Source organism: Ceratina calcarata, unplaced genomic scaffold (genome assembly GCF_001652005.2).
Source record: "Ceratina calcarata isolate Rehan_Ccalc_2016 unplaced genomic scaffold, ASM165200v1 scaffold189, whole genome shotgun sequence".
Taxonomy (NCBI): Eukaryota; Metazoa; Arthropoda; class Insecta; order Hymenoptera; family Apidae; genus Ceratina; species Ceratina calcarata.
In genome coordinates, this window is record NW_017140401.1 from 527,836 (window position 1) to 551,494 (window position 23,659).

Sequence of the window (23,659 nt, forward strand, 5' to 3'; positions counted from 1 at the left end):
ACATATTTACAATTCTTGAAATTCTTATTATTCTATTTATATTTATTTGTATTTTATTATTGTGAGCCTAATTTAGAACAACTATCGTTATTATTTACATTTATAATTATGGGTTCAATGTTTCTTTCAATGATATAAACTAAACCCAAAAATTTGTTTTCTTTGCATACCTTGCATATACACATACATATATAGCATTATATATTTATCCTTTAAATGTTAACAATGCTGCCCATGTCGAAATCGACTTGTTGTCATATTATTATGAACATATGCATAACACTACGGTATAAGCGAGGCAAATTACTTTAATTTATAGCGGGAAATGATTATTACGTATCTTCCTAAGGGTATTATATTTAGCAGGAGGATAAAGTATTATACTTAAAGATATTGAGAATAACACTAAAACAATGCAGCACTTTATAGTAAATCCAATGAATATTTTGTTATTTCCGACAATACTCATTGATTCAAGCTACAATACGAGTCTCGATATACTGCAAACAAATAACTGGACGTATCGATACGACAAATCCGTTTCTGTAGAAACAAGAGTCATAGAATTTTGTTGAAACGAGCGTACCTCGAGAATTCCAAGCGAACACGCGTCGTAATAAAGACCTCGTCGTAACAACGTGATCGAACAAACCGCGTGAACGACAAAGGAAGACGAGAGACTTCCATATACGCGCGTTGTGACAGAACACGAATGAAACAAAAAATTACTGGTGCGTCGTGAAAGAACGGTTAATTGAAAGGTCTGCCTCCTTTATAAACACTTTGCGTCACGTTGGAGCATGTAAGCTGCCTGTTCTCACCTTACTCGACTTAAACAATCACTGGAAAATTAAAAGCAATCAATAAAGATATTGTACTGTAAATGAGAAAGAAAACTCAAAAACTAAATAAAACGAAACATATTACTCTTCTTGCTAAAAACAATTACATAAATTAACATCTCTATTGTTGGAGTATTTTTAAAAACGAATTGTTTCTTTGAGAATAATTATTTTGCAAACACCCGACGTCCATTTTGCTCGTTTTCACCTGTTCCAGCTCGGGAGACAAAGCTCCGCTCGTCATCGGGAATTATTAATTTTACGAGCGAACCGGACGTGCTTCAGGGCTTTAGTCTGGCGGTGTCGCAGTTGCATAAACGGTTTTGCAGCTTTGCGCAGATGGCGCGCTCGTAAAGGTAGAAACGAGAGCCTCGAACTGTTGCATTGTACGTGTCGGCGATGATCGGCGTCTTCGCCTAGTAAAGAGAATTCCGATGGAGAATTTCTCTGATCCAGTTTTACATACATATATACGTACGTGTAACGTTTATTAATGATGTGAAGTGAGACCGGCCGAATTCAGAAGGCAAGATTTGATGCACGTTTAAAATCCAGAATAATTGTGATCGTTAAATGTGAATGCCTTGATAAGACCTTAGATTATGAATAATCCAGCATGTGAATCATGTAAACTATTAAAACAATTTCACAAATTCTAATCAATTTTCATACGTAACGTGTTTTTCAAAAGAATATTTTTGTATTTATCGAAGGAAGTGCAGTGCCAAGTAGCGAACCCGGCGTAAGCAATCGATATCTACCAAACAGCACTCTGCTGTTGCCGCAACTCGCAGTCACGTGCAACAGACCTTAATGACTATTCGATGCGCTTGTGTTTCGAATTTTACTTCCGGTAGTACGAGCTATGCAAGTTCTTTTAACGAGAATCAAATTGCTGTTGTTGCTCGCGATGCGCGTCGATATTTCGAATGTGAAAAAAAATTGTATTCTTTAAGAAATGACAGCTTAATGAAAATTAAATGAAACAAAAGATTGTTAACAGCTTCAGCGTTTGCTAAAAGCTTAAAGACGTGCTCGTAGAAAACTGTGGACCGTTTGGTTTACGACATTTCGTTATAAGAGGCTAATTTGTTGCCAGAACGGTTCGAATGGAAACGGCGAGACAAATCTCCGAGTTAATTGGTTCGTTCCAAAGGTATGATGGTTATCGCGCTCGCGCGGTCACACCGCGTTCAGGTTCCATTTTTGTCTCTGTCGTTTTTACGTAATCGACGGGGAATCTAGGTTACGACAGCTCGTGCTCCTTCGTGGATATTTTTCTCGTGTTCGGTCAAATTGATACGAATGACAATTAACCCGAATATCGAAATAAAAGAAAGCCGAGCCTGGAACCGGACAGGTAGTTCCTTCGGCAAACTCCCGCCATGTATACGTCGCCGTTGCTTTTGTTGCAGCTCACTTCGTTCGCTTTGGCGCAGATTTCGTTCATCGACCGTACGTACGATTAGATTTTTATCCTTCAACGAAATATATACATACCTGGCGTACTTCAAGACTGTCATAAAAAATGCCCTTGCGTTTGCACTACTTATATTAAATATTGTAATATAAAATAATAATTTTATTAAAATTACATACTTGATGTGAATTCACGTGTTTATGAAAGGAATGCATATTGACTTAATAAAATTTAAAGAGTGAGAACATTTTATTATGATATTTATTATCTATCCATTCGTACTCAATTTGCCAATGCGTTCAATTATTTTCATGCATTGGCAATTTTTGATTCGATAAACCTGAAAATACTCGAGTTTCGTTCGTCTGTTCTGAATTTAAGGAAAGTCATTAAATACCGTGGAACAGCGGTCGGCGCGGCGGTTTAATTAGTGTAGTTTTTGAACGAGCATGCGGACGGAAACGCGAATTCAACAATTGGTTCTCTTCCAGTTGACGAGGGCCGTATTGTTGGAGGCGAGCCAGCGAGTATCGATGAGCATCCGTACCAGGTAAGTATTCGAAACGAATCGTTCCCCCGCGGTTGGCAAAGATTAATTGGCCGGGATCCGTCGACCGGAAACGTTTCAAAACAACCCATTAAAAAGCTATATGTGTATGTGATTCTGTACAACTAAACTTTTCCAATAGACTATTCGTCACAATTAAACATTTCTTAATGCATACGTTTATTATACATTTCTGGAAAATCATTTAAATATCTATTATACTTCCTTAATGTGTTGTTTTGTATGTTTTATCTATACATATGTGTGTGCATGTATTCTTTATATACATACATATATGTATACATGTATAAACAGTCCACTTATCTAACATATACTGCCCGATTTCTGTAAAGCTAGTATGTTTTTCAAAGGATTCTCATAATATTTCTATAGGAATCGTTATTTCGTGAATGATATAATGGCGATCATAGAAATAATATTTACTTGAAAAAAATCTGAAAAAACAACATAGGGCAAAATAAAATGCGAAATGTCACATTTGTTTTAAATAGATAAACCAAAAAGTAGCGACAGTTTCTTTCTTGTTCTTAACTTGGAATTCAACGAATACTTCTTTGAATAACTTGAAAAATTCTTTTAGTAGCATTTGAAGAGTCACAATTTTTTTTGTGGGATGTAGAACTAACTATCCAGAAACAATTGTGTAATTTTGTGCGAGTCATATATCATCAAAATAGGGATATATCAAGGACATTTTAACGTCTCTCGCCGATTCAATTCTCTCATAAAGTAAGTGGCTCTCACGCGAAACGGAATAATCTACCGTGAACGCAGATATAATTTTAGGTGGCCGCGGTAACGAGCTCGCGCTTTTAAAAATCATATCAGAAAAATGATGTTCCCGGAGCGCCAAGTACCTCAGACTCGATTGTTACGCGCCCACTGAAATTTTGCAGGTCTCCCTCCGATTTAGCAATCGTCACGTATGCGGTGGCGCTATCATTAGCGAGGAATGGATTGTCACGGCTGCCCATTGTGTACAAAGGTATATATGTACGTTCATTTTCTGTTACTTCTAACAAGTAGCATCAAACCTTGAACGGTATTTTTTAAGTGATTGCATTAATTTCGTAATCTACATATGCAAATTGATCAGTGAACTTAAAAAAGTTAACACCATTAATTAAATCAAATTGTATACAAAATCATTTGAACGAATTTTCATAGGCAAATTAATTATCTTGTTCGTTTTAGTGTACCTCAACTTTGTACTGAACCGTGAAAATGAGATACAGTGATTATCAATTTTTAAAGCAACACTAAATCTAGCATACTTGCAGTAACGTATTATACACAATTTTTAGAAAATGAATTTGCTGAATGATCAAAGTGAAATTATGAATATTGTTTATGATGATAAGATAATCTATAGGCAAACGTCGCACTCATTAATAAATACCTTTGTCTGCTCTGTTCGATTGAAGCCCTTACGACTATCCCATTTCGATCAAGGCGGGCACATCTGATCTCAGGGATGAGGATGCCATCATAGTGGTCGCGAAAGAAATTATCACGCATGAGAATTATCAAAGAAGCATCGCGGATTATGACATTGCCCTGATTCGAGTGAGTAATTCCACTTTTTATACTTTACACTTGGTGACATTATTAAATGTAGCTTGTAGAATTTCTTTACGCTATATAGAATGTTCTGCATTTTTCAAAATAATTATATTGTGTATAAGGAGAACAAGGACTAATTAAAATTGAAAGAGTAGAAATATATTTTTACGGTAGAATAAGATCGATATTGTAACAAGAAAACATGATATCTTCACGTTCTAATTCGAGTCGCATGAATTACTACTTGCGAATCACCTGATTGAATCACGTTCTCCCTCAATCACGATGATGTTTCACAGTGGTTCATGATTTTTTGTGGTCACTTCTGATAGGCAGTATAAACAAGATAACTCTTCTCTATATTAAAAAATACGTTAAAATTATGTGATAAGTAATATGAAACAATCAATCAACGAATACATTAATAATAATCAATTGCAAGCTGTATTGAAGTGTTTTATATAAAATAATTCAATCATGATCACGACGAGTAAATTCATTCAATATCAAGATAAAAACACGATCACGGTGGTGAAGTTAAATCACGACCGTGATAACGTTACTGCGATCATTGTGATTTTGTACTATCTCTAATAGGAGAATGATAACAGAAATCAAGTTCGGTGAGTAAAGTTACTGTAGTCTCACGTCGATCGACAAGAGGTTTATTTATTAAGGGTAGGAGAGGGTTCATACCAAAGCCCGACGAATTCAATTACCGTTTCACAATCAATTCCCGCGTCCGGAACTCGTTGCCACCGCGCGTTCAAACCAATTAAGCACAATTTCAGTTGGAAAAGCCGTTGGTATACAGCTCGCGGGTGAAACCTATACTGCTGGCGCCGATTGCCGATTATTATGCCGCTGGTAGCAGAGCAGTGGTCACCGGATGGGGAGTCACGAGAGGCGGCGGAGCGGTGACCGCCCGGTTACGTAAGGTCGAGGTCCCGCTCGTTTCCAACGCTCAATGCTCGCGATTATACATGACCCGGCCAATCACCAGGAGAATGATCTGCGCCGGCTACGTGAACGACGGCGGGAAGGACGCGTGCCAGGTTGGTAATTGCCTACCCTAATCGTTCCTCGAACGCGTGACGATAATCGGTTTCTTTAATAGCGTTATTAAAGTGCCTCACATGTTATCAAAATTAGTTGCAAGTTATGTTATACTTACGAAATATAGAAAATAAGTCTATTTCTATAAGCTGTAAATCTATAAAGCAATATTCATGCAAAACTCCATAATCATTTTATCAAGTATTTATGGAATAAGTAAAAGATATGATATTTTGATTATTATTGCTAGTTGTATGATGTAATGATTGTTATGGAGTAAAGGATTCAAGAGGAATGAATAATACCTCAGTTTAAAAGTCTTTTAAAAATATAATTGCTCTATACAATATAATCATAAAATACAGTATATTATGTGGAGTATGTATGATTTTATTAGGGTGATAGCGGTGGACCATTGGTACAGCACGACAAATTAATAGGAATCGTATCTTGGGGTTTCGGATGCGCGCGACCATCTTATCCAGGTGTTTACACGCGTGTAACTGTGGTTCGTCGTTGGATCACACAGAAAACCGGTCTGTGAAATTCATCACGCGGATGAGATACGTTGTAGATCACGAACTCGAAAATTTACTCAGCAAGCAGATATATATCTTCACCCCGGCACTTTGTATTTAGAAGATAAACAATAATTACTTTGTGAAAATAAATAATCAAGCCACGTGTTATCGCTTAATTGCTATTTTGTATCGTAATCATATTATATTATATTATTGTTCAATAACGAATCACATTTAGTATTATCTTTTCCATCAAATAATTACCATCCACAATTATGAAATGTTTGCTCTATTCGTGGTTGGGAAAATTAATCATGAATATTCCGTACGCGCACGTTAAATGTTTCATATGTAATTTTACTATAAATTAGAAATTATTAATCGTCTATAAACTCTTTTTTATTTTACCTTCCATGTTTCAACTGTGAATCAATACATGAAATCTTTGTAGTACGGTGTTAGATCGATGATTAATGTAGTAAATACATAACTCATTACTTAACATTTTTTTCTTGTAGTATTCTTACAATTCTTATCTTCTTTTATTAAACTTTTGATTTTTCTAACGATTAGATATATAATACATGCGAACCTAATAAGAAAATAACTAGAATAATAATTAATGAAAAATTAAACATCACTAAACAAAATTATTTGTTAATTGCGTTTAATGTTATATTGAAAAACGAATATAGCTAGATATGTAATAAACCTTAGAAAGTTTAATATACACCATGATAAGTTCGTATCGGATTGAACTGGTCACTTTTTATCGTAAGGTTGTTCGTAATTAATTCAGTAATTAGTCGCGCATTTTTACCATAAGTATCTTTAGTACGTTAATGAACGAGCAGCTATAGAACAGAGGCAGCAGACAGGCCGATCGTTCCTGTGTTTTATCGAGTTTGCCGTTGGTTATAAAGTACCTAGTCGACGAAACCGCTAATTAGCTCGATCGACGATGTTGGCCCGAGTTTAATCTGCGATTTATGAATTCGGTTCACAGTTGTCGCGAATTTATTGTTTGGAAGGTACACTCCCGTTCATAAGCCTTATCTGTTCTTGAAAAAAATTCTTTCTCGCAAAACAGAACTCATTCCCAACTAAAGTTGGAACACATCTATCAGTTCTATCAACGCATTAATTAAGTGAAACAAAACTGTCTGTGTAATTCTAACACGTGAAAAAAAAATCGTTTGTTAACAAAGCAAAATCGAGTTTTACTTGCTCGTTTCGACAAAATGTTCCACACATTTACCAGGTGGAAAAGATTCAGTCGCAACAGAAATGAAAACGGGTGAAGACTTTCCGACTCTTCCACTGTCCATACACTACTATTAAATCCCTTCCTGGATGATAATTTTATATCAGCGTTTATTGAATTTAATTATTAACAATGTTTAATTTTAATAAATGGTATATAATATATAGATTGCGGTTTTTTATGGAAAATAAAATATTCATGATATCCGAAATATAAAAATTAAATCTGCTTTTACTGTTCGAAAATAATATTCTGCTCAATTTTGGACATTACATGCAGTTTTTATGTTTTCTGCATATTTAATTTTCTTGTAGATGCATAAAATCCGCAACCTAATAATATAATAACGATAACTTTAAAAATATTCTTTACGAATTAAAATAGCCTTGACAAGTTTTTTGTTGACACAGCGTGCGTGAACGATCTCACGTATAACGGATGCCGGAATTCGCGAAGATCCAAGCTAGGTAACTGCTGACACGTGTATATACACCTGGATGTATCATAGTTTTACACCCTAATCCATAGGATAGAACGCCAATCAGCGTTTGGCCTTCCATCAGCGGAGCACCTGGATCACCCTGCGAGCAGAGACGAGGGTTGACAGTTTCAGTGATTACTTCCAACCTACACACGTTCTCCCGTGCTCCATCTCTCTTTCCCAGTTTCGCTAATGCATCGCGGATTTGGAAATTAGAATATAGAGTGACGAAATCTAGTTATAGAATATTCTGATGTACAGAAAGTGCCTTTCATCTGACTAAAATAAAAATAATCTTTTAATTCAATTGATCTGTCCAATTAATTCATCTAATCTAATTAGTTGAATTTCTCTATTTTCTGTGAAGTGACGAAACGACCGAAATTAAAAAATAAGCGAGACCAACATAGTATTTGCAGTGGAAGCTTGCAAGCAATGTAAAAGCAAATGAATTGATTCTAATTGGAAAATTTCGCATTATACAACGTTCAGTAATTATATGAAACAACGAACGATAGGAGATGTTATGTAATAGCGAAATTCCAATTAGTTTCGTTCCCGTTTTGTACGAGTTCAGAAATCGAAATCGCCTCGCGCGTTCTTCAGTGTGTGGCGACGGCAAGGCAGTCTTTATATGTATGTACAAACTCCGAGCATAGACGTGTATGTATGTATAATACGTCTATGATTCTGGAATTGTATTTTCAATGGCGGCATATTGACGCGTAGGACGGGAAATGGGAGATGAAAAAATTCGAATTCATTGGCACTGCAGAACCGATCGAAAGGTATCGCGCTTTATAACGATCTCTGCGAATTTCATTTGTTATCATTGTAACGATGGAGCGTGTAGGAATACCTGCACTTTATGATAATTCTCCATTATAATCTCGGTGAATAGCGTTCAATTTTCATTCAACCGGTCGTATTCGAACGCTGCTTATAATCCGTCGCGTCTTTTGTGCATCCTCGCAAAGCTACAGTCAGAAATGGAACGCGATACAGATTATTACCGTTAATGATTCCATTGCTCACCTCTATGATTAATCCATTAAGTGGTGATATTAAACATACTTTATGCATTTGGTTATTTATTATCTATGAAACTGCTTAAGAGAGAGAGAGAGAGAGAAAACATAAATATTATCAAACGTGACTATTTTTTGTGTAATAAAAGTATTGCATTTAAACTTGTGGGCCTGTTAATACAAAGGAATTTTTTATAACAGCTTTGTTCCTTTTTCATTGATTATGCAATGAAATATTCTCGTTTCAAGTCAGTTATTGTTTCTGTGCCTGATCGAAATGTATTGTGCTCGAATCGAATGCGTCCAATTATGTGTTCGTCAATTCGATATCAGTGGATACCCAAATTAGACGCGCGTGCTTCCCAATGTAACGGCGAATGCTCGAATAATTATTACAGATGACCAAGTGACACGCAGATAGAATCGTGTTAACGAGCTCAATTTGTTAATTCCGTAGTTTACCAGATATTTACATTTATTGGAATATCGACACGCTTTATCAAGTGAATCATCCATATAAATGATAACAAGAGAATCAAAAGATGAAACGCGAAAACAATAGAAACAGACTGAAAGATTCGTTTTTACCACCAACTCTCACCGAATATGCTTCAAAAACAGAAATACAGTTTATAGCCTAATCGCAATTTGCATTTCAACGACCTTTCCAAACTCTTGCACTCTGCAACTCTACGAAACTATTCCAACTTTGTAATTCGCTGTACCGGTTGGAATTTCAAAACCCTTAAATATGCAATTCACTGCTCTTACGATATATGTTTGTAAAATTTAAATTTTTATCGGACTGTCATAAAAATAACTGGGATTTAATGTTAAGTAACTTTAACTAAATCGTACTTCCTTTATCAAACAATTAGTCCATTTCATTCAAATCGAACTCTATTCAATTCTTAAATATGACCACAGAATAAAATTTCTTAATCTGTAAATAAATGTATCAACATTTAATCATTAATTAAATACATATTTTTCAAATCTCACACTATTCGATTCGTGAATGGTACTAACGCGTGTTAACACTAATATCAACTAAACAGGGGAATATACACATAATACTAGAAACGTACGGAGACACAAGCGAGAGCCGTTGAGCTAGACGAGATTAAGAAGACGGTTTCGGGACGCCTAAGTGTCGCGACTAACAGTTCTCCTCAACCTGTCCCAACTCTCCAAACCCTCGGACTTGGTTCTAGGCCGCTCCCTCATCTTCATCTTACCTGACACGTCTCGACCCCGTAGGTCATGTTACCCGCGCAAAGCATCCTCTCAACCACCGGCCCGTAGCACGGCATTTTCGAGTTGCAGGTATTCTGATCCACCAGCGGCACAGCTGTCACCGTTAGCAGAGATTCCATTGGACCTGCCTGAAAGTTGTACGTGCAACGTGAAAGTTAACACTAATTAAATGTCCAACGCATATGCTAATTCATAGTCTTTGAACATCATTAAATGAATACAACATGAACAGTTTGTTTCCATAAGAATTAATATCAATTACTAAAAGCAGGAAATTCTACGTAAGATAAATTAATTCAAGTCGTCATTTGTCAAATCTTGGAAACTAAATTTACATTTCCCCAAATACGTTCCAGAATATTTACTGAATAGTAAAATTTTATTACAATTGTAGGGGAAATTCGGGATTCAAAGGAATCAAGGTTCTGGGAAAACACAAATAATAATTTATTCATTTTCACATTCTTATGGCACATGGGAACGTTTACAAAATCATCATGATTTCGGATAAATATAGTTAGAGACGTCCGGAGGGTTCCTGTACTCTATTCTCGAGGCGACCGGCGGATACTCCAGCCGTTCTTTCCTACGTAGAATGACCCAGGTTGAACCTCCGTACTCTTCTCTAACGCTAACTACACCTGGAGGGCGACCGGTGGTTATTCCAACCGTTCTCTCCTCTCCATGAGGTATTTCTATATCTACTGGGCGACCGGTGGATAGTCCGACCGTTCTCTCCCAAACGCTTAACCTATACATTCTCAGGCGTCCGGGTGACGTCCCCTGTACTCTGTTCCTGGTTTGGCGTCCGGCGGAATTTCCAGCCGTACTCTCCTCCAAGGAACGACCCAGGGTAGTCCCCGTACTCTCCTGGCTGTATCGGGCGTCCGAGAGCTAGGCTTCGTACTCTCCCTCTCAGTTGGGCGACCGATGGCTTACCTCGTTCTCTCCCAACCGAGCACAGCAAAGAATGCGAGAATTCGCCGGTCCGACCGCTCCTTATATGTATAACTACGCGTTGCTAATGACGCTGTTAATAAACAATCCGTGTCGTTAGGCCGGCGGTCCCCGCGGTTTTCGACGGATTTTCGCTAACGGGTGTTCATTAGTTTTCGTGGTCGTTACACAATAATATTTCAATATTGGTGCTTGAATAGAATCAATGGAATAACGAGTTATATCAAACTCTTCTTATTGAATCACCATGTAGATCTTTTGAAAAGTGTTGAAATGTTTTAAAATGTCTTGCGGCTATCCGTTGGAATCGAAAAATTTCTACGAAACAAACACGGTTCCGTTATTGCAGAATAACTATTGTTTACACTTTACACCACGGATTTTAGAGCGTTGTAAAATAACATTGGTACAATTTCGCCCACGGGTTAACGAAATTGGAATTCGGTGTTGCTTCGCAGTTTTTTGTTCGTCCTACCAGATCCTTTTTTATTTCCGTCAATTGAAAATTGATCGTCAAAAAGATGTGCACCGTTTGTTTTTTCCGAATATCCAGGAACGGGTTCTCGCGTCGGTAGCAAAATTGAATCAGATAATGGGGATGAAAGTGAATATTTAGTAAACGAGTATGCGTTTTAATGATCGCACAATGACACCGAAAGATAATCAGCTACGGGCATAAAACGAACGATCGTTTACAACGATTTCACATTGCGATACATTGCTGAATATGCGACCGTGTTTTCATCGTATATCCCGGCATTATCAGTGCGCACAATTCATTCCCGTTTAAATCGAAAAAACGATGGGAGATCAATTGTTCATTATTAGAATTTTCTTAATCACAAAAGAAAAATTAATATAATAGAATAGCAATTTCGTACATATTGTGTGGTTCCTAATGATAAGACTGATATTCTGTTTTTACTTACGAGAGTCTGTCTCCAACCTGTCACGAAACACGTCGTTCCATCATCAATTTTGTAATCTTCCATTTCCGGTAATCCAATTGGCAACAATTTCTCTCCAAATTGTGCGGGAACCTTCAACTACGTTCCAAATAAAAATATATGACGATGAAGTACCGATCGAGTATTTTACCAATCGTCCGCCAAACGTAACTATGAACATATGCGTTTACCGAACAAATTGTCACATTCATTCTTTCAGCTTCGATAGATAACTGAGAATTAACATCATTACACCGTTCAGAGATGCCACGTTAACGCTGCCATTGATACATCATCGTGAGACGTTTAAATTTTTCACGCGTTTCGACACAAGACAGAGTACGCGCTCGCTTTAGCGAATTATTAATATTTCAATCACACTTTGTGTTAAAAACATGTTCTCTATGCAATTCAAAATTATGTATCCGAATCATCAATCAAAACTAGAGAATATTTTAATGTACTTACCATTACATCTCATTTTTTATATGGTACAAAATATTATTTCATGTAAAATGATATAAATGAAGATTGGAATCAATTGTTACTAAATTTTCTTATTCTTGCGCCAATAAGTTTTTCTCATTATAACTAACATAAATAAGGATTGATAAGATTCATATGTAAATGAAAATGATTACTTCTCGAGATTATGTTTCTATTGATTTGAGCTGTTTTGATTTCACACTTGTCTTCGATTCTTTTTACTTTTACATTTATAATACACTCTCACGCCTAGTGTTTTATAACAATAAAACGTGGTCTGTTTCAAATTACTCTTCTCAATTTAATTTAAAATTTAATTAAGGTCGTATGAGCTGTAAGATTTCTGCCAAAAGTTTAAGACATGTAATAAAAGCCTGTGTCCAATATTTGAAGCAATGAACTTTTAGAGAAAATGATGTGTTATATATTTATTTTTCATGGAACTAGACGTTAGAATTTTACTTACATACGTGAACATACATTGACATCAGAAGACAGATGATTTGTGTTTCACTTGAAACGTACCTTGATTAGTGCGATGTCATTGAGTAGCACGAATTTATCAAATTCTTGATGCACTACGATACTGTCTACTTGGAGTACGTCTCCATTAGAAAGCATCGACGTACGCACACGCACGGTCACCACGGATGGATCCGAACTGTAAACAAATTAACACCTATCGTTATCGGCCGCGTTCGCGTGTAAGCCATTCGCATAGCTCCGTCCGCATTTGTGTTACACTGTATACTACTCCCCGAAAAACGCAGGATGCTGCAGTGATCACCCATGACTCGTGCAACAACGCCCCACTGCACTTGTGTTCGTCGTATTTTTCGATGGATACCTGTTATACAAGTGAACATTGAGAGTACTTTGTTCTTCGATAAATCATGGTAAATTTATGATTTTCCTACACGTGAATCATCATAATGCCTCGTTTTTGGAAGAATCAAAGTAAGTTTACTTCCTAACAATTTTCCACTTTAGTTCCAAGTGATCTTAGGAAAGATTAAAATCTTGTGGAGAGAAACCGTAGTGAGAATTTCGCGATTAATGAAGTCTGTTATTATATTAAGTCTCCCAATTTCTGTTCACATCACAATTTCTATTAACTAACGCATTATTCTATAATTTTATATGTTATCTCAGAATTATAGAAAAATAAGCCAGTGCGTAAAAGTTGTGACGTGAACAGAAATTGGGGCATTTACCTTATAACGTTCTGATAATTGAAATCATACTTTTAGTCACTTACATGGTAAGGATACTCCGTGATGTTCACGTATCTCAAATTGTCAGATGCGAAAACTGTGCACGAGAAAGAAAGATCTTTTATAACGAAAAATGTTTAATTCAAATGACCCATATTGTATTGTATTAACTTACCACCCTCGACGAGAATGCAAAATAAAAACAATAGCTTCCTGGACATCTCAGCATCGATTGAGGAAAGCGACTGGTCGGAGTATTGTAATCGGAATCAGGAGCCGGTTTAAATGTTGTCGATAATTGCACGTGGCATCGAATATTTCGGTGATAAACTTCGTTATCGATCGTTACCCACTGTCGAAGATGTATCGTCGCGTGGACTTCAAAGGATACCAGGAATCCATTTCACGTCTGTTCCAATAATCTCTTGGCGAAGGAGAAAAACGAGATCGGTCGGCTTTCACGTGAAAAAGGGACACAGCGTCGTCGTCATTGTGAGCGTACGCGATTGCGATTAGCGATATCGTATCGAGACCGAGATAATGGAACAATCGTGTCAAGATTAGTCGCGTACGCGCAGTACGTACACGTACACCCGCGTACTATAGCCAATTCGAATCAATTTGCAAGTAATCGAACGCGCTCTTGATAAAACGTATTTCTTGTATGCACCGCCTGTGTACATTATTTTCGAGTGGAACCGATCGACTTTCTATTTCTGACCCTCCTTTCCAGAAAAGTTTTCAGTCAGTTATTTACCTTATCACTGAATAACAAAAACAAATGGGTTACTTCAATTTTTATAGTGAATTCTCTATTATTAGATTGTGAATTTTATAAATTTCTTGGAAAATTTGATATTATATAGAATACATATTGTGCAGTTTGGATAAATACATATGCAGTATTCTTTTGATAAAATAGTATTGATATTATTTTACTCAGCAAAATATCAAACATACTTGAAGAGTAAAAGAAATCGGAATTTATATTTCATTTCTTAAACTCTGACATCACGAAAAGTCTATTTTATGTGAAATAAATCCACGCTCTATTTATCATCATTGTACTTTTAACCGTCTATTGATGTTATCAATAAAAACGATTAAACGGTAATGAAAGTGGATCCTTTGTCGTGAAACAGAGAAGACATTTCAAAGAGCTTGAACGCTTTCCACGGCGACACACCGATCTTGATCGAACTGTCCAACTGGATAAACTATCGGAGAAAGTTCCCTGGTGATCCCAGGGATCTCAAAGGTGGCTGCTAGCAAAAAGCATTTCGCGGTTAAACAAACTGTTTCATCCGTCAATCTGTCGTCGAACGTCAATATCGCTATCCGCTCTTTGCGAGACAATCGCTCCTTTCTTTCCATTCTATAATTACGAAAGCCCGGCACAAAAGAGTGGAATACTCGAACGAGCCATTTTCAGACCCGCTCGCCTCGATACAATATCGAATCGAGTACGGAAAGGAAAGTCGAGGATAATTGAAAGTATGTTAATTTAATTCTTCAAAACTTTTCCGCGCACATGGTGATTAATAAAATCGATTTTATGTAGCAAGTTGTTTATTTATACATATAGTATAATAAATTATTAATAATATATTTCTCTAATATTTAAATTACGTTAACTATTTTTTTTCTTATAACCACACGGTTTCTAAATTAAACACCGCTGTTCTCCCATATCCAAAATCGTAGATTTGCTACGTTCATATACACACCAGGTAACTGAGGTCTTGCACAGCCATAGCCCCAAGACACGACACCGTAGAGGACACCATTCGATACCATGGGGCCGCATCAGTCACCCTGGCAGGAGTCTCTACCGCCTTGGATGTAACCTGCGCATATCATTCTGTCCGTAACTTCAGCATTCCTCATTCTGTAAAGTTCCTTGCATTGGCACCTGCTCATTATGGGAACGTTCACTCGCATCAAGTGCCACGAGAGCGATCCTCCTTCCTGTAGAAAAAAATATGAACTATTAAAACATAAAAGAAAAGTTCTAATATCATTATTAATGTCGTCTGACGTGATTACGTGTTTATGAATATTAATTATCAAAGTGATACAGTTAAATTTTTCTGTTGTGCTTTGTATGGAAGTTTTAAAACATGCAATAAAGAAGTAATCAGTAATCGAAAACAGTAACGTTTTCGGAAATGTAATTTTATTATAAACGCTCTCCGTTTAATTATGAAAATTCATTTACTAAATTAATCTGTTGCTTTCGAAGTAAAATGAGTAATTAATTTACCAGAGTGGCACCCCAACCAGTGACGTTCATCATAAGTTCGGTCGAAGGTTCCTCGTTTGCCAGTTCTATAGGCTGCGTTGTACTATCAAAGACGAACTGGCCATTAATCTAAACAAGAAATATACATAACTCACTTCAATTATTATTTATTTTTCACATTTTCTTTAAATATCGATTTATTATATTGCAATATTATGTTAATCAAACTTACCTTATATTCTTATATTCTAATAATGGAGACTAATACTAACATATCAAAGAATTAATCTCTACTATTTGATACTCAGTTACGACGAGAGTAAAACTTCTTTAATTATTCAAAGAATACAGATTCCATATACCTGGATAAGGGCGACGTCGAAATCAGAAGAAAGCGGATTATAATTGGGGTGTGGAATAATGTTCTTCACGGTGTAAATGGTGCCCCGGTCATGGGGCTCTCACCGTGAACCACTTAGGGTCCAATCTGAAATCGATGAAACATGAAAATGCGAATCCAGAACGATTCCAAATACAATTATATTTTTGCTCCGAATGCGGTGTTTCGCTTGGAGAGAACTCGGCCTTTGTTGTTTTCCTGAATATATGCGCGGTATTTGGCAGCCTTAAATCACTCTTCGTATTATCCGGATTTCGATATCCGGTTCTTGATGCTCCGTTAAAAAACATGTTTGTTGCGTACAACCCGTTATAATACTCATTTTCTGTGAAATTTTTTGTTGCCATTGATTTTTTTACACTACTAGATTATACACGTGACCAATCTCTTGTCGTAGGAAATGAGCATTATTCCGACCGGTACGTAACCAACTTTTTTTTTTTAATGGGACTTCAGAAACCGGACAACGAAATCCGGATAAAGTGAAAAATCTCTTATTTTTACTATACATTATAATACTCAGCGAATCCATACGGGATATACAAGGAATGATGTATGTTATAATTCCATCCAATTGACTGAATCGATCGTATAAATGAAGTATTGATCAGGATAAACCGAACAATTAGCACAGATGAAATCGCATTGAAATACAAACTCGATTAAAGTTTAGAATCACGTTTAGCCTGTAGAATTGCCGCGTGTTTGTTTACGCTTACTGCTTAGCACGCGCATTCGCGTAAAATAAAGCATGTTTGTGTTATTACCCGACGCAGTGCGCCGCGGTCATGGCCCATTCGCTACTGATGATCGAGGCACCGCAAAGGCAAAGGTGATGGTTAGTTTGCAAGCTTAGTTGATACAGATGCTCAGTGATGTCCACCCTGGTTCCTCCGATAATACGGGGATCCGCGAATAACGGAAGCAATACGGAGCCTGCAACGTTAATTATTAACCAAATTCCAAATGCACATTTCTTTTTTCTCATTATTTTATTAATTATTTTATTGTGCTGTACAGAGTATTCCCAATTTAAAAATCAAAACTTCATATGCATACAAATAATGATCTTAATCGGATATCACGGACGATGTGTACTTTAGGCCACAATCCAATGAGTTATTAGGCATAATAACTAATATTCTAAATATATGCATATTAAGCACATTAGAAATCAGAAGAAAAGCCTTAGATTTATTTCTAAGATTCTTTTATTTATAAGCTTATCAGTGGTATCACACCTTGCCCTGACTCCAGTAATAAATCCAAAATTAACGTTTCAGCTAAAATCTTGAGAAAACATGAATTATTATTTGTTGTACATTATTGTACTGTGTGCAGGTATTACAATGCGATTAATCAGATGATCATTCATACCAATTTTGTCTACTCTAAAGATCTATCTACACTAACGTCACGTCGCCGTCACGTCAACGGCACGTAGAGTCTCCGTAGGTTGTAGGACGTACGTTCGACAGCGGAACGAGTGCTGTAATCTTTAGGACAAGATATAGGGAAAAGCATGTAAAAACAGGGAGCTCAGGAGCCCACGTTTAACATCGAATTGGCAGGTGGATTGTCTGCTGTTTTGCGTTCACTACCTGCTTCGAGGGTTCTTTTGCTTTTACTACAGGCTACAGCACTGGTTCCACTGCCGAACGTACGTCTTACAACCTACGGAGACCCTACGTGACGTTAGTGTAGATAGATCTTAAGACGGATATTTTCTCCAGGTCTATGTTAAAAACCAAGTATATTCCTCTTTTTTCCCAATGACTTACTCTTGACTATCTCTCTCACATTCACATACAATAATATTATGTTACTCCCAGTTATTATTATTTTTCATTATAGTTATTGTATGTTATCATATTTTTATATTTAACTTATATTATATGTATTTATATTTACTCTAATCATCGTTATATATCGTTTTGTTACTCTGTGCCAATGGTTTTATAAACCTGTATGTTAATAAATAAATAAATAAATATGGTGACTGGGTATGAGAACGAGAGAATACCCTTCGTTTATACTTACCGAGACACGCGGCGACGAGAGCACAGAGGAGTAGAACAGTTCGCAACATCTTGGAGCGTTTTAGAGATCGGTTAGGGAACTGCTTTTATAGTGAAAAATTGTTCCTCTGATGGAGTAAAATATTCTTATCTGACTAAGACATTTGCGTGTTACAAGCGCTAACTAGGCATTCATAATATCTGTTACGTGGAAATTCGGATTAATAGTACGCTGATGTAGATTAGTACAGGAACAGTGGTCTGATTTTGTTTTCGAGTGGGTGTTATACTTCCTCTTTTACATTCCTTGTCGCCGATTGTCTTGCGTAATGTGTATCTCACACAACGTTATTTGAATTATTTCTGTGAAGTATTTACTTAATATTTCTTTTTTATTGAGCTTATTTATTATTAATTATGAGGTTGACACGTTCGAGATAACCCACTGGAAAAGGAAACTATTCATAATTCCTCGTTTCAATTACAAAGAAAATTCCTTAAAGTGACGCATCTTGGTAGTAGGAGATTCAATTTTTAGCTTAAAGTATCAAAATTAGAATGAGATAAAAATTTTTAATTAAAAGGATAATTTTCTAATGTTATCAAGTAAAAACTGTCAATAACTTCACCGCAACAAGCTGTTTAGTAATATTGTAGAGATAATATACACCTTTAATATAGGCCCTACGTAAAAAAATTCATATTTGTCACTTTTACTTAAGGGTTACAAATATACTATACATAGAAGGAAGGCATAAAAGTTAAAGAAAAGTTAAAGATCATTGTATGTAAATCCCTTATCAAGCTCAATAACCTTTGGAAGGGGACAACGCGTTATCTGCATATTATCTGATATTAAAAACGATCAAAACGTTTAAGAGACTACGTTCTTTTATCGCAACAGATAGTACACCATATGAGAGAAATAACAACACATACTTATAATAAAGATAAACAAATTTTATTTATATCCTTCGCAGTTTGTACATATTATGTCTTTCCATATCGTTAGTTATAAGATAGGGTCCTCACGTTCCGCCTGAAGGTTAGAAACCATATCGGTGGGATTCCCCTACCCCTACTACGACGTAATTTTTTCTCTTTGCAATCTGGGAGATATCAGTGGACATACCTTGTCCCTGTATTAATCTTAACAAGAAAAGAATGTTCTGTAGAAACTTTACCAAAATAAATTTTTTATCACATTCCGTGTACTAATTTACCCCAACGTACTATTAATTTGAATTCACGCGTAACAGATACTACGAATTATTAATTAGCGCTTGTAACGCGCAATACATCGTAGTCAGATAAGAATATTTTGCTCCATCAGAGAAACAATTTTTCGCAATGAAAGCCATCCCCTGATCGTGATCTCCAGAACGCTCCAAGATGCGAACTATTCTACTTCCCGGTGCTCTCGTCGCCGTCTATCTCGGTGAGTGTAAACACCGAGGAGAGATTAGTAATCTCTCCTCGGTGGTGTAAACAACGGCTATTTTCTCGTTCTCATGTCCAGACACTGTCAGTTATTATTATATTGAGGATTTGATGCAATTATAAAAAAGTTAAGACCGTGTAGAAATAATAAATTCGGGATATCAAAAGTTGAATACATATTTTAGAGTTTAACTGATTGAATAAATGTTTATGTAAAACAAACCTTTAAAATTGATACCACAAATGTTTTTTGCATAAAAGTCCGCAGTCTATTTATTAGTTTATAAGCAAATCTCCGAAGAACTTGTGTTATTAGTTTATCGATCCTCTATACATTCCCGAAATTTTGATATTAAAATAGTGGATCCTGTATAAAGCAATAAAATAATGAAGAAATAGAATAAGACGATGAAGTAGAAATGTGCATTGGAATTTGATTAACTATTAATACTGCGGGCGCTGTCGGGCAGGCCATGCTATCCAATTGTAGCCGTATCGTTGAAGGAACTAAGGCGATATCAAGAAAAGGCGGACATCACTGAACATCCGACTGAGTTTGCCAGCTGACCATCATCGTTGCGGTGCCTCAATCATTAGCAGCAAATGGATCCTCACCGCGGCGAGCTGTGTCGGATAATAATGCGAACACGTTTTATTTTACGCGAATGCGCGCGTTGAGCAGCCGTGAATAAACATGCGGTAATTCTACGGGTTAAACGCGATTCAAACTTCAATTGAGTTCTAACTCCAATCCGATTTGATTGCCGTTAATTGTTCAGTGTACGACGCTCAATAATTAATTTATAAATGAAATTTCAAAATTCGAGTGAATAAAATCATAACACGTATTACATCTTTATTTGCAGATTTAGTATGATGTTAGTATGTATACGCAGAATTGAATCTCAAAGTTCATTTAAAAACTTTCACTTGTAGTTCCTTCATAAATTTTGTATGTGATTCTCGAATTGCATAAAGGTGCTGTTCAGTATTTTCGCGTATTAGGAAACCGTTTCGCTCATCGCGATAACAGTTGTGAAGCCACGCACGCGATATTAAATCGGCTTTGCGGCTCGCATTCCGTACCAATTCGCCGACTATTATAATCTATAATAACAATGAGGCCGTCAAATACCGCGCGCATATTCCGGAAAACAAACACAGAGGTAGAGTTCCGTCGAAGCGAAACACCGCACCCCAAGCACAAAGAGAATACTTGGAATCGTTCGCATTTTCATGTTTCATCAATTACAGATCTAACTCTGTCCGATACATGGTCCGAGCAGGTAGCAGCAAGCTGAACTCAGGTAACATTTACACCGTAAAAAACATTATTCGACACCCCAACTACAACTTTACAGATTTTGATTACGACCTCGCCCTTCTCCATGTATGTAAAATACTATATATTCAATGAATAACTAAAGCAGTTTTACTCTCATTGTAATGAATGCAGATTAAACCTTTGATTTGCTAATATTAGTCTTCGATCAAAATTTTAATTAGCACAATATTGACATATGTATAATGTAATAAACTGATATTTTAAAAAATTTGAAAAATAAGCAATTGAATTGAATTGTTTATATTTTCTGTTTAACGGCTGTATTGATAATACAACGCAGCCTATAAAACTGGCAACCGACGAACTTCCGGCTGAAACTATAATGAATGTAACTGGTTGGAGCACCATCGTGATAAATGAATTACACATTTTACTTCAAATGCAACAGATTATTATTTATTAAATGAATCTTAATAAGTCAAGGAAGAACGTTTGTTATAAAATTACATTTTCGAAAACGTTAAGGTTTTCGATTACTGATTATTGACTTGATTGTTTGACTGCGGATTTGATGAGTTTATGCCAAAATGAAGAACGTAAAAAACGTAAAAAATTGCATAATAAATGCATAAATAAAACGTAGAAAAGTGCATAAAATATAAATATGCGTAAAATGCATAGCATGATGTTTAAAAGATTAAAGATTTAAAGGGCATTATTATTATTATATCATTTCTTAAATACTGTTTAACGGCTGTATTGATAATACAACGCAGCCTATAAAACTGGCAACCGACGAACTTCCGGCTGAAACTATAATGAATGTAACTGGTTGGAGCACCATCGTGATAAATGAATTACACATTTTACTTCAAATGCAACAGATTATTATTTATTAAATGAATCTTAATAAGTCAAGGAAGAACGTTTGTTATAAAATTACATTTTCGAAAACGTTAAGGTTTTCGATTACTGATTATTGACTTGATTGTTTGACTGCGGATTTGATGAGTTTATGCCAAAATGAAGAACGTAAAAAACGTAAAAAATTGCATAATAAATGCATAAATAAAACGTAGAAAAGTGCATAAAATATAAATATGCGTAAAATGCATAGCATGATGTTTAAAAGATTAAAGATTTAAAGGGCATTATTATTATTATATCATTTCTTAAATTAATAACCTACAAGTTTTATTTCACATAAAAATCCAGTCTAGTATATAATTGCATTTCTGTTACATGATTTAAAATTTTTATACACAGCATAATGGTAGAACTGAACTATATCATCTCGATAATTAACATACAGATGTAGATGTACGACCATGGAACGGAATATTAACAACGACATTAGTACTGTTTTCTTATTTGTTCATAATTTATACTAAAATTTATATTTTTATTTATAGGAAGATGAATCACCCGTGTCATATTTGAAGCGAGTAGATGTTCCCATAGTGGGTAGGAACAGGAACCAATGCAAGGAGATTTACGGACAGAATGATATGCGCTGGTTATATGCAAGGCGGCAAAGACGCTTGTTTGGGTTCCTCAGGCAGCCCTCTAGTAGCCAATGATATCCTCTACGGTATTGTGTCCTGGGGCCAGGGGTGCGGGAGACCTAACTATCCTGGTGTTTATTCAAATGTGGCAAATCCACGATCTTGGATCGAGAACAATAACGGTGCTTAATTTAAGAAACGTGTGATTATAAGAAATAAGATAATAAATAATTTGCTACATAAAATCAATTTTATTAATTACTATAATACGTATGGTTATACAGGGAAAAATTGAAGAATTAATCCAGTACACTTTCAATCATCGTACTTTCCTCTACTCGATTCGATATTGTAAACGATATTGGAACGAACGGAACTGAAAATAGCTCATTCGATGAAACTCTGGAGTCTTTCTGACCTCACAGCATATGTTACAGTCTTAACAATTCTTGGAATTACCGTGTTTACAGCATTTTTTTTAATAATTACGAAATACAAGTTGAATTACCGTGTTGTACATTTAGAAATTTACCAGTAGTTGCGAATTAGTCTGTTGCAAATATTAATAAGTGCGTATGACCTTTACATTTTAGTATGTAACTAACCAACCAATTGTATTTTAGCTTATGGACTATGTGGAAATACGGTGAGTAAAATAACTACGTCCAAAAGAAATATCAATTTAATTTCGACATCTATTATCTAAATCAGCAATTCATTCATTAGAAATTAATGTTATCTAACGCTTATCAGAAGTCAGAAATGAAAGGGAGAAAGGTCATCATTGCTCTCATCGATAATAGCTCGACGAGTTCAAATAAGTCGAAACAATCACGAGATCAGTATTAAAAATGTTAAAGGAATTAACAAAAAGTTGAACACAATTTGATTGATTTAGTGGAATAGAATCCTTCTACATATACATATATGTTACAATTGAAAGCAACACTTAACTAGTCTGTATATAACAACAGCATAACTAGTCTGCGAATTTTTATGCAATGTAAAACGTGTGTGATATCAAGAAGTAAAATCTAGATTCAAATTTCTCTTACGTTTAAAAATAATGATGTATATTATACTTCTTATATGTCTTATGTCCAACTCTTATTTGCGATTTTTATGTCTTCAGCATGAAACCGAATTGCTCTCTGAGAATTCGGCG

The 23,659-nt window shown here is 35.8% G+C and overlaps 3 protein-coding genes and 1 pseudogene across 5 annotated transcripts in view; 2 read left to right on the forward strand and 2 right to left on the reverse strand.

Moving 5' to 3' along the window:
• Positions 1-10,009, reverse strand: part of LOC108621933 (trypsin 5G1) — a gene marked incomplete at its 5' end in the record, with an annotated part of 28,331 nt that extends 18,322 nt beyond the window's left edge. Inside the window, one exon of the mRNA XM_026811110.1 lies at positions 9,982-10,009. Within this exon, the coding sequence (XP_026666911.1) occupies positions 9,982-10,009 (28 nt within the window). The remainder of the gene's footprint in view (positions 1-9,981) is intronic.
• LOC108621947 (trypsin-4) lies at positions 1,246-6,424 on the forward strand. Of its 2 annotated transcripts, none has more exons than XM_018019558.2 (6): positions 1,246-2,297; positions 2,754-2,812; positions 3,727-3,815; positions 4,255-4,396; positions 5,185-5,448; positions 5,847-6,424. In XM_018019558.2, the coding sequence occupies exons 1-6, from the start codon at positions 2,228-2,230 to the stop codon at positions 5,991-5,993; spliced, it is 771 nt and encodes a 256-aa protein (XP_017875047.1). In that variant the 5' UTR covers positions 1,246-2,227; the 3' UTR covers positions 5,994-6,424. The 2 variants fall into 2 exon arrangements, with proteins under 2 accessions (XP_017875047.1, XP_026666904.1); XM_026811103.1 differs by having other exon boundaries at positions 1,246-1,316; positions 5,847-5,993.
• Positions 10,010-15,266: 5,257 nt separating the features above from the next.
• LOC108621935 (trypsin-2-like) lies at positions 15,267-18,335 on the reverse strand (annotated as a pseudogene).
• Positions 18,336-21,829: 3,494 nt separating this feature from the next.
• LOC113463914 (trypsin-2-like) lies at positions 21,830-22,866 on the forward strand. 2 transcript variants are annotated; one of them, XM_026811105.1, is made up of 3 exons: positions 21,830-22,030; positions 22,402-22,676; positions 22,779-22,866. In XM_026811105.1, exons 2-3 carry the CDS (start codon positions 22,493-22,495, stop codon positions 22,787-22,789), a joined length of 195 nt encoding a protein of 64 aa, XP_026666906.1. In that variant the 5' UTR covers positions 21,830-22,030; positions 22,402-22,492; the 3' UTR covers positions 22,790-22,866. The 2 variants fall into 2 exon arrangements, with proteins under 2 accessions (XP_026666906.1, XP_026666905.1); XM_026811104.1 differs by lacking the exon at positions 21,830-22,030 and adding an exon at positions 22,152-22,309.
• The last annotated feature ends 793 nt before the right edge of the window (positions 22,867-23,659 follow it).

Coding starts and splice junctions, on each gene's coding strand:
- LOC113463914 (XM_026811105.1), top strand. CDS start 22,493: ATGATATGCGCTGGTTATATGCAAGGCGGCAAAGACGCTTGTTTGGGT.
- LOC108621947 (XM_018019558.2), top strand. CDS start 2,228: ATGTATACGTCGCCGTTGCTTTTGTTGCAGCTCACTTCGTTCGCTTTG. Junction 2,298..2,753: donor GCAGATTTCGTTCATCGACC/GTACGTACGATT, acceptor GTTCTCTTCCAG/TTGACGAGGGCCGTATTGTT. Junction 5,449..5,846: donor GCGGGAAGGACGCGTGCCAG/GTTGGTAATTGC, acceptor TGATTTTATTAG/GGTGATAGCGGTGGACCATT.